The sequence below is a fragment of the Phyllostomus hastatus genome, unplaced genomic scaffold (genome assembly GCF_019186645.2).
Source record: "Phyllostomus hastatus isolate PE091 unplaced genomic scaffold, TTU_PhHast_1.1 phas_contig_29, whole genome shotgun sequence".
Classification (NCBI taxonomy): domain Eukaryota; kingdom Metazoa; phylum Chordata; class Mammalia; order Chiroptera; family Phyllostomidae; genus Phyllostomus; species Phyllostomus hastatus.
The window spans coordinates 47997016-48009800 of record NW_025333835.1 but is presented as its reverse complement, the minus strand read 5'-3'; the positions used below and the strand labels follow the sequence as shown (position 1 = coordinate 48009800).

At 56.0% G+C, this 12785-nt stretch overlaps 1 protein-coding gene across 1 annotated transcript; it reads right to left on the bottom strand.

Annotated features, from left to right (window-relative positions):
* Positions 1–1418: 1418 nt before the first annotated feature.
* On the bottom strand, positions 1419–12472 carry USP18 (ubiquitin specific peptidase 18). The gene is made up of 10 exons (XM_045838875.1): positions 12222–12472; positions 11171–11267; positions 7274–7419; positions 6238–6317; positions 5802–5948; positions 5075–5170; positions 4537–4719; positions 3884–4015; positions 3347–3396; positions 1419–2002 (listed from the first exon to the last, which is right to left on the bottom strand). The coding sequence occupies exons 1-10, from the start codon at positions 12277–12279 to the stop codon at positions 1957–1959; spliced, it is 1035 nt and encodes a 344-aa protein (XP_045694831.1). The 5' UTR covers positions 12280–12472; the 3' UTR covers positions 1419–1956.
* Between the last annotated feature and the right edge of the window lie 313 nt (positions 12473–12785).

Sequence of the window (12785 nt, the reverse complement as noted above, 5' to 3'; positions counted from 1 at the left end):
CACACCTCCTGGTGTCCACCTTCCGGACCACCCGGCGTCGTCAGTCATCATGACTGATAACCATCCGGAACCAATCCTAGGGCTGAGAATGCAGGACGAGTAATTCTCGGAAGGTGCCTTTTACTGTAAGAACTCTCCTCTCTTCTCTCCTTCGCACGCTGTGCTTCTGTTTGCAAACGCTAAGGCTCTGAAAGGAATCTCGGTCACTCGTTTCTGGCTCAGCCTCCAGACTCTTCGGCTTCATTTGACACATTTAACACTTACTTACGGCTGTGATGTGGGTGTAAGCAAATGCACATAGGAGGCGGAGAGGAACACACACCGTTTGCTGCATCGAACAGTGTCCTGCCCAAAATTCCCGTCCACCCGGAACTTCAGAACGGGAACTGACTGGGCAATGGGGTCTTGGCAGAGGTAATTAGCCAGGTGAAAGTGAGGTCACATTGGATTAGGGTGGGCCCTGACCCAGGGGCTGCTGTCCTTCGAGGACGGTCACGTGCGCACACGGGGAAGAAGGCCACGGGAGGATGAAGGCACAACAGGGCTGCCGGTGTGGCCGGAGGCCAGGAGAGAGGCTGGCACAGACCCTCCTCCTGGGGCTCCGGAAAGAGCCGATGCTGCGGACACCTCGATGTCAGACTTCGGGTGTCTGGCACTGTGAGAAAAAAACTGCTGTTGTTTTAAGCCACCCATTTGTGATACTTTGTTATGGCAAATTAATTTAGTGTTTTATGGCTAATTTTTTCCAATAAAATAAATTAGTAAAGAAGTTACCCACATTTTATGCTGGAACCTTTTTGGCTCTGCCACCTAAGTATGAAATCTTGAGCAACTCATTAGCTACATGAAGGCCTCAGCCGCTTTGTCTGTAAAATGGGGATGTTAACACCCACCCTGTTCACTCCCCACATCGCCACTGGAGTCTCCCTGCGCCCTTCTCTCACGATCCACATCCACGTCTCCAGTGGCCGTGACCGCCTGGCCACCCTCCCTGCCACCCCGTCTCCAGCCCCCAGCAGACCCATCCCACCGAAACACCACCGCAGGTTCCTTCTCCTTCTGTGACCTGCCACCAGTCTCTAATCACCTGTCACATGAAGTCCGAACTTCTTCGTTGAGTTAAAGACCCTCTGGACTCGGCGCCCCACCTGCCTACCACCCTTATCACTCACCACTTGCTCCCCTGGTTCAAAACCAGGTCCAGCCAGAGACAACCTTTGGCCCTGGAGCCTTGCCCTCCTCAGCAGTGCCAGTGAGCACGCTCTTCCCTGCGGGCCGGGCCCCCTCTACCTGAGCCCAGCCCCGGGTCTTCTCCCCGCCCCACGACAGACGGGAGTTCCCTTTCCCTCGAATTCCTAGAGCACAAACCCTCAGCATCTTACGAATTTTTATTAGTACCCATTAAACTGCAAACACTCTAAGAGAGAAAAAACTTTATTCACTACTGTGCCTCACATGCAATCTCATGGAGAGTGGGTCCTCAGTACACACCATCACATACACGAATAGCAATTATAAAGCACTTCAGTTTCAAGGCATTAACATAGGTTTTAAAAACTAAAAAATATTTAGATAGAAATGATATTCAGCAAGTGCCACCTCACTGGTTATAAAACACTGGAACACTTCCCTGCCGCCCCTGCGCCCTGGGGGCTGCAGGCAGCTCCGGGCCCCCCGACAGCATCCACACGTCCACAGCCTCGCAACCCCAAGGGCCAGCGTCCCGCTCCGGCCTCGCGGCCAGGACCAGCTGGTGGGGGGACTGTCCCTTCCGACTGGTCAACACCTGTGAGGTGGCAGTTAAATATGCTTATAATTACTGGATTATAAATAAAATTTAATTATACAATTTGAAAATGGTGCTTCTCCTCATTGCAGCATCTCCTAAAAGAGCAGATTCAGGAATAGAACAGGAAAATAAAACTTTGCCAGTCTCTGTGGATTAGGGCATACCCATTAAGGCTCAGTCTTCATGTAAAACAGAAGGTAGGCAGTTTCCCCCCTAGAGAGAAAAAAAATGCAACATCATAGCAGAAATGAAACATTCACAGTTAACTGCCACCTTATTAACTCTCAGCAGGATCAGGGTCAGCAAACTCCCCAGGCTGCTGGATACAGTGCTCATCTACCCACCACCACAGAGGAGCACGTGGGAGGCCACCCTGCACCGCGCTTAGTCAACATCTGCACTGGGGGCTGGCAGACCAGGAACCCACGAGTCCACTCGACTCCACTGGCACACGGCCACACTCGGCCACCCACGGGCGGCAGTGGCTGCTTTCGGCTACAAGGGCAGCGTTGAACAGCTGCGATAGACACTGTGGCCCACAAAGCCTAAAATATTGATTCTCTGGCCCCTTTTTAGAGTTTGCCAAACTCCGTTCTACTTGATGGGGGAGGGGAGCTGCTGACAAGCAGGAAGTGACAAAGAGTGAGCACCCACCAGAGGTGCTTACAAGAGAGGAAAGGGATGTCGGAGGAGGATTTCAAGCACAAATCCCACCTAGTTCATTACTTCTCAAGTGATCTGGTCAACTTCTGCAGCTGAAACCATCTCCACTATCACCTCTGGTGCACGATGCAGCCCCAACCCAGAAACTCAGCTGGGACACTTACAAAGTCTCCGCTTTGACTGCACCCAGCTTTTCTCTTTCCAGCTTCCCCTTTATAGTTATTGATTTTTAAAAATACAGGTATTGATATTTACTAAATACAAGCCACTGACCCAGACAGAGAAAGAGGAAAAGAGTGATCCTTGCCCCCAAAGAGTGCATGGGCTGCAGTGACAGTTATGTCAGCAAATGGGCACAAAACTGGGGGACCCTTTCCACAAAGGAGGTACGTTCAGAGCACAGTGGGGGCTCGTGAGGAGCCCTGCAGATCGGCCTGGGTGGGTCAGGGCAGGCTTCGCAGAGCAGGGAGGGCCATGCACGGGGTTGCGCAGGCAGGGTGGGGCCTCTGCCTCGGTGACGAGCTCACAGAGGGGAACACTGGCCAGACCCTGGGTGTGCAAAGCCGGGCGGCTCAGTTGGTTGCAGGGCCGTCCTGCACACCTAAAGGTTGCAGGTTCGATTCTCAGCGAGGGCACATGCCTAGGCTGTGGGTTGGGTCCCTAGTCAGGGTGCATATGGGAGGCAACCAATCGATGTCTCTTTCTCTCTCTCAGATCAATTTAAAAAACCATGTCCTCGGGTGAGGATCAGAAACATAAATAGATAAAATAAACTGTGAGAAAATCATCGTGGCGTGGTGGGGCGGGTGTGAAAGATGAAGCTGACCAGACCCCATGAGCCTCTCCACGGCTGTGGAGAGCCCTGTGCTTCGCCCACTCAGGCACGTCTCTTACCAGCGGTAGCTGCGGTTGCCGTAGGTGCACCGGATGTCTTCCCAGGACACCTGGATGCACACAGACGGGTTGAGTGAGGCACCCAGAGAGCGCAGGGTGCCGCCGCCCGCCCTCCCTCACTCCTCCCGGCAGCCTTGCCCAGGGAGGGGCCCTGGGGACCCACAGCGCCGGCTGATAAGCGCCACGGAGGAGGCAAAGTGTCTCTTCGAGCCTTTGCCTCTCTGGCCTCTCTGCTCAGACGTGGTTGTGCTCGGCTCGGAGTTCTAGCCTCACGCTTCTGCCTCTCCTCGCTTTCCTCAAGCTCCCCCCACGGCCTGGAGCCACAGGGCACTGAGCTCCGCAGCCACAACCCTGGACGTGCGGCCACGCGGACTCCGTGCAGACGACAGCTGTCACACCCACAAACCGTGCCCCCCACAGGGACCAGGGCCACACTGCGGCAGCTTACATGGCTTCGAGGACCCACCCGGCCCTGGGCTCAGAAGACGCCACGGAGCACTAGCCGGGGCGGCGGCGGTTTGGGGCAGGGTCACTCACCGGGCACACACTGGAGTCGTTGAAGCAGAACCACCGCCCGTCCGCGGAGCTCCGGATGTAGGCGCAGTAGTGGCCGAAGTTGGGCAGCCCCACGTGCGCGACCACAGCAAAGAGCTCGTACTGCCCTCCGAGCTGGAAGAACGCAGGGCAGGCGACTCGCCGCAGCCCCCAGCCGCCCCAGCCCGGCCCCCCCAGCCCCAGCCGGGCTGCCCCAGCCCCAGCCCGGCTCCCCCAGCCCGGCCTCGGAATGAGGGGACGCTCCCTGCACATTCATCTGGAATCTACTCCAGGCCAGGCCCGGGGCCTCGAGGGGACCAGAAAACAGTCCCTGACTTTGAGAATTTTGCTGCTAGGTAAGCCAGAATCAGAATGCCGTGTTTTACCCCAGGTGGTATCACAGGCAAATTCAGGAACACCCAACTGTTGCCCAAGAAAGGAAAAGGAACAGCAGCTGAGGAAAGGCTGAGGGGCGGGGGGAGAGCCCCCAGACACAAGACACGCCTGCGGTGGCCCTGCAGAGTGAACAAGACCGGTGGGCACGCCATGGAAAGGGGGTCCCGGAACACGGGCCCGGAGGCCACCGAGGTCCCGCAGCTCGGCAGGGCGGCGCGTCCTGAGGACGTGCACCCGGGGCGGGAGTGGGCGCCCCTCACCTGGCCATCGGCATCGGCATCGGCATCGTGGGGGGGAGCGTCCTCCGTCAGAAGGACCTGACCTAGGTCCAGTCTCGGGGGGAAACACAGGGAACTGCAGAGTTTTTCCGTCCGCGAATTCCTGACGGAGAACCGCATGAGGTGGATCGTCAAGGTCTGGGGCAAACGAGTCAGCTTCAAGACCTGCGGAGGCAAAGTCGCCGTGGGGACGAGGCCCTCGGCCCGGAAGTGGGGAGATTCGGAGAAACGGCAGCACGGCTGACACGTGGGGAGGGACGCAGCGGGACGCGGTGCAGAGGGCCCCGGTGGGAAGGGAAGGCCCGTGTGGGGCCCGGGGCCGCAGTGGGGTCTGCGGGCAGAGCTCCTCCGGCCTCGGGGGAAACTCTGCCCCAGCTCTCGGGCCCACCCTTCTCCCTCAAAAGCGGTCCCTCCCGCTGACGTCCGCGGAGGAGCCCCAGGACCCCCGGCTGCCAGGGGCTCTGTGACCAGCCTCTCAGGGACAGCCCCTCCGGGGGCTCCGGTCTCAGGGCGGGAGTACCTGCTGGCCGCGGGTCCTCCTCCCACAGTGCTCGCAGAAGCACCTGCTCTCGCCGGACAGCGGCCTGGGCTGGGAGAAGCAGCGAAGGGCCTCCTCCTGCCCACGAACGAGAAAACGAGCGGGGTTGGCGCAGCCCGGCCCTGCGGCGGGACGCCAGCTTCCCTTCCGGCGTCTCCGTGCCCCCAGACGCCAGGCCCAGCCCGGGGCCCACGGCGGGACGGCCGGCCCGGAGTGCCTGCTGATCAGAGGGGAAAGTGGGATGGGGCACCTGGAAGTACAAGTAGGAGGGGAGACATCTTTTTGCCAAATCAAAGGAGGACTTAGCCAGAGCCACGCAGAGGAGACAGGAATGGTTTTTGAAGGCCAAGCGTGAACTGCAGAAACCCAGGTACTGAACTAAGGAAGCAGGAAGGTGACGGGGCTCAACAAAAAGACATTTTATAACGAACAGACAGAGGCAACAGCGTGGAGACGGCCAGACAGAACGGGGGTGGGGGGTGGAGGTGGGCTAAGGGGGCAGCGAGGGGGGAAACAATGAAACGGAAAGAGCCTGCTGGGGGCGGTGGGCACCCGAAATGTGTGTGCAGGTGATGGGTCACCGACGTTACACTCGAGACTGGAGCGGTTTGGTGAGCCGGTGTCCCCTTATAACCCCGGCACACTCACGGGGGGGGGGGGGGCACCGGGCTGCAGGAGAAGAGGAAACCCACCCAGGGAGGCCCCTTACCAGCGTCCCCAGGAGATGTGAGTCCGCGTCAAAGAGAGACAGTGGGAGGGCCAGCATGCTGCTGTCCTTGCTGCTCTGCCCAGCGCAGTCCAGGCACACGAAGGTCTCCCTCGTCTGGATCGTGTGCAGGGCCTGCAGCCGCTCTGCCTGCGCGGGAGGGGGGGGTCGGGGTGAAAAGGGCGCGGAGCCCTCAACGGCCCTGTCAACGGGCCGGGCCAGGACAATCTCCAGAGCTGGGGCCGGCAGACCGAGCTCAAGAAATGGCAGCTACTAATGCTCTCTGCTTTCCTCCGAAAGGTGCAGACAACACCGTGGAACTGTGATCTGCACCCCATGCGATTCTCCCCCTTCACCCTCGCTGCACCTCACGGTGGCCACTGCTGAGGGAGCTGAGGGAGGGGCGTCCTAAGCGTGTGCTCCAGGCCCAGAATCTCACCAGGTCCTCATCCGTGATCTGGTCCTTAATGAGGCTCCACATTGTGAGGTAGAGTTGGGCCGCGTCGTGCTGGGCAAACACTGGCCGAAGAGAGAAGGCACAGCCGGGTTAGTGAGTCCCCGGGGACACCGCTCCAGCCCCAGGGCCTGGGTGCCCGTGGGCACCCACCACCCCGTGTCTCCCTGCCTTCGCCCTGTGTTCATGCCCAGTCTCCGCTGGATGCCAGGCGCCACAAATGGAAAACAACCTTGGTACTGGCTTTTGAGAGCTCCTCTTAGAACTTAACATCCAAGTTTTCTGCTTCTGATGTGCAACCCGCCCCCAGCGGCCTCCACTCAGGACCCAACCGGATAAAACCGGCAGTCGGCGGTGGGTTCGTCCCTGTCCGGGCCAAGCCAGCACTCGACTTGGATTCCTACGGCCACTCACTGCTCTGTGCCGTCATGTATTTTCCTCATTCACTTCCCTAAAACTCGAGCAGTTTCTCAACACTGGTATCTGACCCAGGAGCTCCCCAACAGCGTCCAGGAGAACAAGAAAAGAAAAGACCACCGCAGAGGTAGGGGCGGCAAGGGAGAAGCGGTGAGTTCCGTGCGTGTGACGTAAGTGCAGAAGCCTAGGAAAGAGGCCTGGGAAGACAGAGAGAATGAAGACACACGGAGGACTCTCTCCCCAAAGGGCAGCTATCGGCCGAAACACAAAGACACTGCAAGAAGGGTCACTGTTGTAAGTGCCCCGAACCGCCATGCCTGCTGCCTCAGCCCCATCTCATTTCCTTCGTGGCACTAAGCACAGAAGAAACGTCCTCAGGGTTTTGCTGTAGTGCGTAAATACCACCCGTCCTCCGCCTGCAGACACGTGGGCTCCTCAGAACAGTTTGGGTCGACGTCAGTGCCTCCAATACCGGGGCCCACTGTCCACCACACGCCACACTTAGTCCCTCCGCTCCCCTTCCCTCCCCTTCCCCTCCCTCTCGGTCTCCCACGCCCGCCCACCGGAGCACCAGGCCAGGAGCCGGTGCCGGGGGCCGTCTCACTCGACATGTTGTGCTTCTGGAGGCAATACACGAGCTCCATGGGCCGCACGGCCTTCTGCCGGCTGTCCTGCATCTTCTCCAGCAGCAAGAGCAGCTGGAAGGGCAAGTTTCTCTTCTGCTCCTCCATGCCCACTGGCACCTTCAACCTGCCGGGCAACAACAGCCGTGAGCCCCCCCAGTTCTCTGGGTCGGGGGCACGCTGCCTGCACTCCAGGGGACTTCCAAAAGTCTTCACACGCAGGCCAACTCTGTGAACTGGCTAAATCAGAATTTCTGGGGGTGGAAGCCAGTTATCAGAATTTTTCAATGTTCCAAATTATTTAAAGTATTCTATTTATTATTCTATTTATTATTAATATTCTATTAATTTTTTTAGAGAGGAGAGAAGGCAGGGAGAAAAAGAGGGAGAGGAACATTGATGTGCAAGAGAAACATCCATCAGTTGCCTCCTGCACGTCCCCCACAGGGGGCCTGGCCCGCAAGCCAGGGGTGTGCCCTGACAGGGCATCGAACCGGCAACGTTCTGGTTTCTGGGACAATGCCCAAACCAATGAGCCACACCAGTCAGGTGGCATTTATATACTTTTAAAATTTATTAGGTGACTGTGTAGTCCAGAATGTGCAGATCAAGACTTTCCTCTGGTGACTGTTGAAAGAAAACTATAGTTGGAGTCACTGTGGGCTTCTGGGCAAGATGAAGAAGTAGGTAAAGGCTGCACTCACCTCCTCCTACAACCTTGTCAGAATTCCTGGGCACCTGAACAGCAGAACAGCCATGACCCAGCACTGCCTGAGATCAGCCCACAGCTGAGGATGTGCAGACACAGCCATGCAGGAAAGACAGACATACAGAATGGGCTGGTCCCACACCCACGTGCGGTGGTTAAAAATCAGGAGGGGCATCGCAGCTGCACAGGTCCCCTGAGGAGCGAGGGACCCCAGCCCCGCACCAGGCCCCACAGCCAGCCCAGGGTTCCAGGGGCAAGAAGAGGAGTCCCCCAAACTTCTGGTTGTGAAAGCCGGTGGGGACTGTGGCTGATGGAGACAGAGGGCGTCTGGAGTCCCAGGAGTTCACAGATTCACCCCCTGAGAGACTCCCTCCCTCTGCGCTCCAGCCACGGGGCCGCACCTCGCAAGGCACCAGGGAGACACACGGGGAGGAACTGACGTGTCTGGCTGTGGCATGAGGGCTGGGGGCAGCTTTCCGCAGACAGACGTGCTGGCCGAGGCCTCTGTTCCTTTGATGATTCCCCTCCCCTCCCACAAAGCGGGCAGGCGGGACCCACATCTGAGCCCCCATCGACCTGCTCACACTGTTTGTCCAGCCCTACTGATTCCCTGAGAACCGCCCCCCCCCCCAGTGAACCTGCAGAGCCACCCAAGCTGTTTCCAGTGGCTTTTCCATCCAAATAGACTATCTTGGCTCGTGCTGCAGACTTCCCTAAGGTCTCTCAAAGATTCACAAAGCCCAAACAAGCAGCATTTGGCCTCGGTGTGCTAAGCAGCCCCAAGCCCGACACTGACAACAGCTGGCCTCTGTTCACAGCTCAGCATCTCTCAGGCCCCTCCAAGCAAAGCACAAAGGACAGCCACCTGCGGATCACTTTGTAGCTCACACCAGGTGGCCCCAGGCAGGCCAGAGGCAGCAGCTGACCTGGGCCTGCACCTCCCAAGAGGCTCCAGAACCAATACACTCAGTGGCCAAATTCAGATCACACCAGAGCACCGCCCGGACACCCCCCAAACGTCACACCCAAAGGCCAGGCCAAGTGCACCCTGCTTCGTAGGGTCAGCCCCTGCACAGCAGCCCTTGCACTGCAGTCACGGCCAGTTCCCACAACCAATCAGCCAGGGGGCCCTGCCTCACAGTGGCGTGCCCACAGCTGTCAAGGCACAACCACAATAGGAAGGCACGCAGAACCCACACCGACAGCACAGCGAACGCACTGCCTCAGATGATCGGGGAGGCTGTGTCACTGGGCCCCACAGGACACCTACTACACACGGCCACTCGGCCCAGACCGGGAGATGCAGCAGCTCTACCCGACACACAGAAACATGCACAGGGAGGCAGCCGAAGTGGGGAGACGAGGACACAGGTCTCAGATGAAAGAACAGAACAAAACTCCAAACAAAAAAGGACTAAACAGAATGGAGTCAAGGCATCTACCTGATGCAGAGGGCAGACCATGAGTTGGAAGGATGCTCAGTGATCTCAGCAAGAACTTCAACAAAAAAAACAGGAAACATGAAAATAGAGATAGAAAACAGCTTAAAAAGCAGTCAGAAATTAGAAATACACTAACTGAATAAAGTATACATTAGTGTGAATCAACAGAAGCAGAAGACAGAATTGGCAATTTTGAAGATGACAATTTTGAAAATAATCAGAACAAAAAAAATTTTTTTAATGAGGATAGTTTAAAGGGCCTCAGGGACAACATCAAGCTCTACAACATTCACATTATACTGACAGCAGGAAGAGAGAGGGAGAAAGGAATTAAAAGCTTATTTGAAGAAAGAGTGACAGAGAACTCAACCTGGAAAATGGAGACAACTGTACTTGAATAACAAGAGAAAAAAAAAAAAAAGAAAATTCTCCTAACCTGGTGAAGGAATTAGACCTACAAGTAAGTCCAGGAAGCACAGAGAGTCCCACACAAGATGAACCCAACGAGGCCCACTCCAAGACACATTACAATTAAAATGCCAAAGGTTAAAGACAAGGAGAGAATCTAAAAAGCAACAAGAGTAAAGCAGTTAGTTACCTACAAGGGAGCTCCCATAAGACTGTCACCTGATTTCTCAACAGAAACTTTGCAGAAACAAAAAGACCCACTTCAGATGGAAAGACACACACAGATGAAAGCAAAGGGATGGGAGAGATAGTTCACGTAAACAGTAACAGAACTATCTGGTGTAGCCATACTTACAGCACACAAAATGGACTTTCAAAGAAAGGCTACAACGAGACAAAGAAGGACTCGGCAATTCCACTTCTGGACATTTATTTGAAGAAACCCAAAGCACCAATTTGGAAAGACACATGTACCCACATGTTCACTGTAGCACTACTTATACTCGCCAAGGTACAGAAGCAACTTCAGTGCCGCCAGCAGATGAGCGGACAAAGCAGTGGTGCATGTACGCAACAGACTATGGCTTGGCCGTTAAATAAGAATGGCAGCTTGCAGTCTGTGGCAGCATGGGTGGACCTAGAAGGCAGCACACTAAGTGAAATAAGTCATGCAGAGAAAGACAAATACCATATGAATTCACTTATATGTGGAATCTAAAACACAACATAAAAGAAAATCCAAGATACTCATAGATACGAGGAACATTTCGATGCTTGCCAGATGGGAGTGGAGTTGGGGGAACAGGTCAAAAAGGTAAAAGATTAAAAAGTGGCTCAGTGGGTTGTGTGTATGCCTGCAAACCAAAGGGTTGCCGGTTCGATTCCCAGTCAGGGCACATGCCTGAGTTGTGGACCAGGTGCCCAGTAGGGGGTGTATGAGAGGTAACCACACATTGATATTTCTCTCCCTCTCTTTCTCCCTCCCTTCCCCTCTTTCCAAAAAACAAATCTTTTTAAAAATAGTACACATTGGTAGTTACAGAACAGTCACAGGGATGTAAAGCACAGCACAGGGAATACAGTCACTAATGCTGTAATAACTGTGGTGGTGCCAGGTGGGTGCTGGACTTGTTAGGGTGTCCACTTTGTAACTCACTTAAGTGTCTAATCACTGCGTGGAACATCTGAAACTGATATATACTGAATGTCAACTACACATGAAAAATAAGAAATTATTTTAAAAAGTTCAAGTCACTCTAAAGAACAGTATTTGAAAATATATGTAATATACATGTTTATGGCCTGAATAATAGTCTTACCTCTTCAGTATCCGGGTAAAGCCCACGTTCCTGATCAACACCTGGATCAGGGAGTTGAGGCAACAGGTCTGTCCCAGGTTGTGCAACCCGACTGGGTCTGCAGAGAGAAGAGGAAAGGCACTGAGGACAAGGCCTGGCGAAGGGACATCACAGAAGTCACGTGTCTCTCGGGAATCTCCTTCAGGACGCAAGATCCTGTAAAGCCCCCTCAGAGATACGAAGAACTCCCTGGGGAGCTTGCAAAAAGCAGCAGAGGAGACACAGCCACGGAAGCCGCACTGGCCCACTAGGAAGAGAGAGGCGTCCCGAGACACTGTGTGCCTGGGCCTCGCAGGTGTGCACACCGTTGTTGGGAGAACAGAGGAGAAGGGAGGAATGATTCAGGAACTGGGTGCGTGAGAATTAGGACTTCCTGCCAGAGCTGAGTCACGCAGGTGTCCCCGGGGACTCAGTGGTAACAGTCTTTTCTCGGGGGGAAGGCCCTGCCCAGTCTTGCCCACATGGCTGGAGAAATCGGAACAAAGCTTCTGGGGAGAGTCACTATGACCCAAACCCACCTGCAGGGGTCAGAAGCGACAAGGAGCCCAGCAGGGCGTCAGAAAACCAAGAGGCAGCGTTTCTCTAACCCACTTGCAACCCACGTCTCCTTCCCCGCCCAGCCTGGGGCTCCACAGTCCCTGCAGGTGAGTGACTTAAGGGGGAGGGAGGACCACTCCTCGCAGGATTCCTGAGGCAGGGCAGTGAGAATGCACAATAAAAATCCAGGGGTGGCAGGTCACAGAGTTGCACTCCCGAACCAGCAGAAGCGCTGGCCTCTGGACACACCCGCACACAGGGGGCTCTCTGCCCAGCCTCCTCTGAGGAGTGCCCCTCCCCCAGCCCCACGCAACCGCATGCACTCGGCGGGGGGACCCTTTACTCCCATTTAGAGAGGCTGAAATGGAGGCACAAGAGATCAGGGGTCTTTCACCACAAAGCCCTACTGCCCACGGTCTGGTGGATGCACCAGAGGGGTCTGCACGGTCAAAAGGCGGGGGAGGGCGGTAATGACCGTGAGGGCTGTCCCAGGCCCCGAGGTGCGAAGGCAGCCGCTCCCTCTTCTTCTTCATGTTGCTGCTCTCTTGCTTGTTCTCAACAGGGTCCGCCGAGGGTTGCTGAGACTCAGCCAGGGCTGATGCGCAGATGTCCTCAGGAACCGAAACACCCTGCCCATTAGCGACCACTCCGAAGTCCCCAGGCCTCTGGCCAGCCGGTCTTCAGCATGGCACGACCTCGCTTCCGGAAAGAGCTCTCCTGCGCGGGAGGTCTGTGAAAACACAGCACAGGCCTTACGGACAAGCGAGGGGAGAGCGCATTCCCAGGGCTGTGGGGCGGGGGGGGGTCGAGCGAGTAGGGGGACTAGACACCGGCTCCCCAAGATGCGCAGCCGCGGTTCCAGCCTGGGCCGCCCTGCGGCTCACGTGAACCGATGACTGCAGCTCTGCGGCACGCCGAAAACACGTCACACTTTCTGCCAATCTGACAAAAAAGATACAGGTATAGTTCTGATTCGTTCTCACCGGATGGCTGCTCTTGGGCTGGGTGCTGTCATTTCTCTCTTGGCCATCTGAGGGGA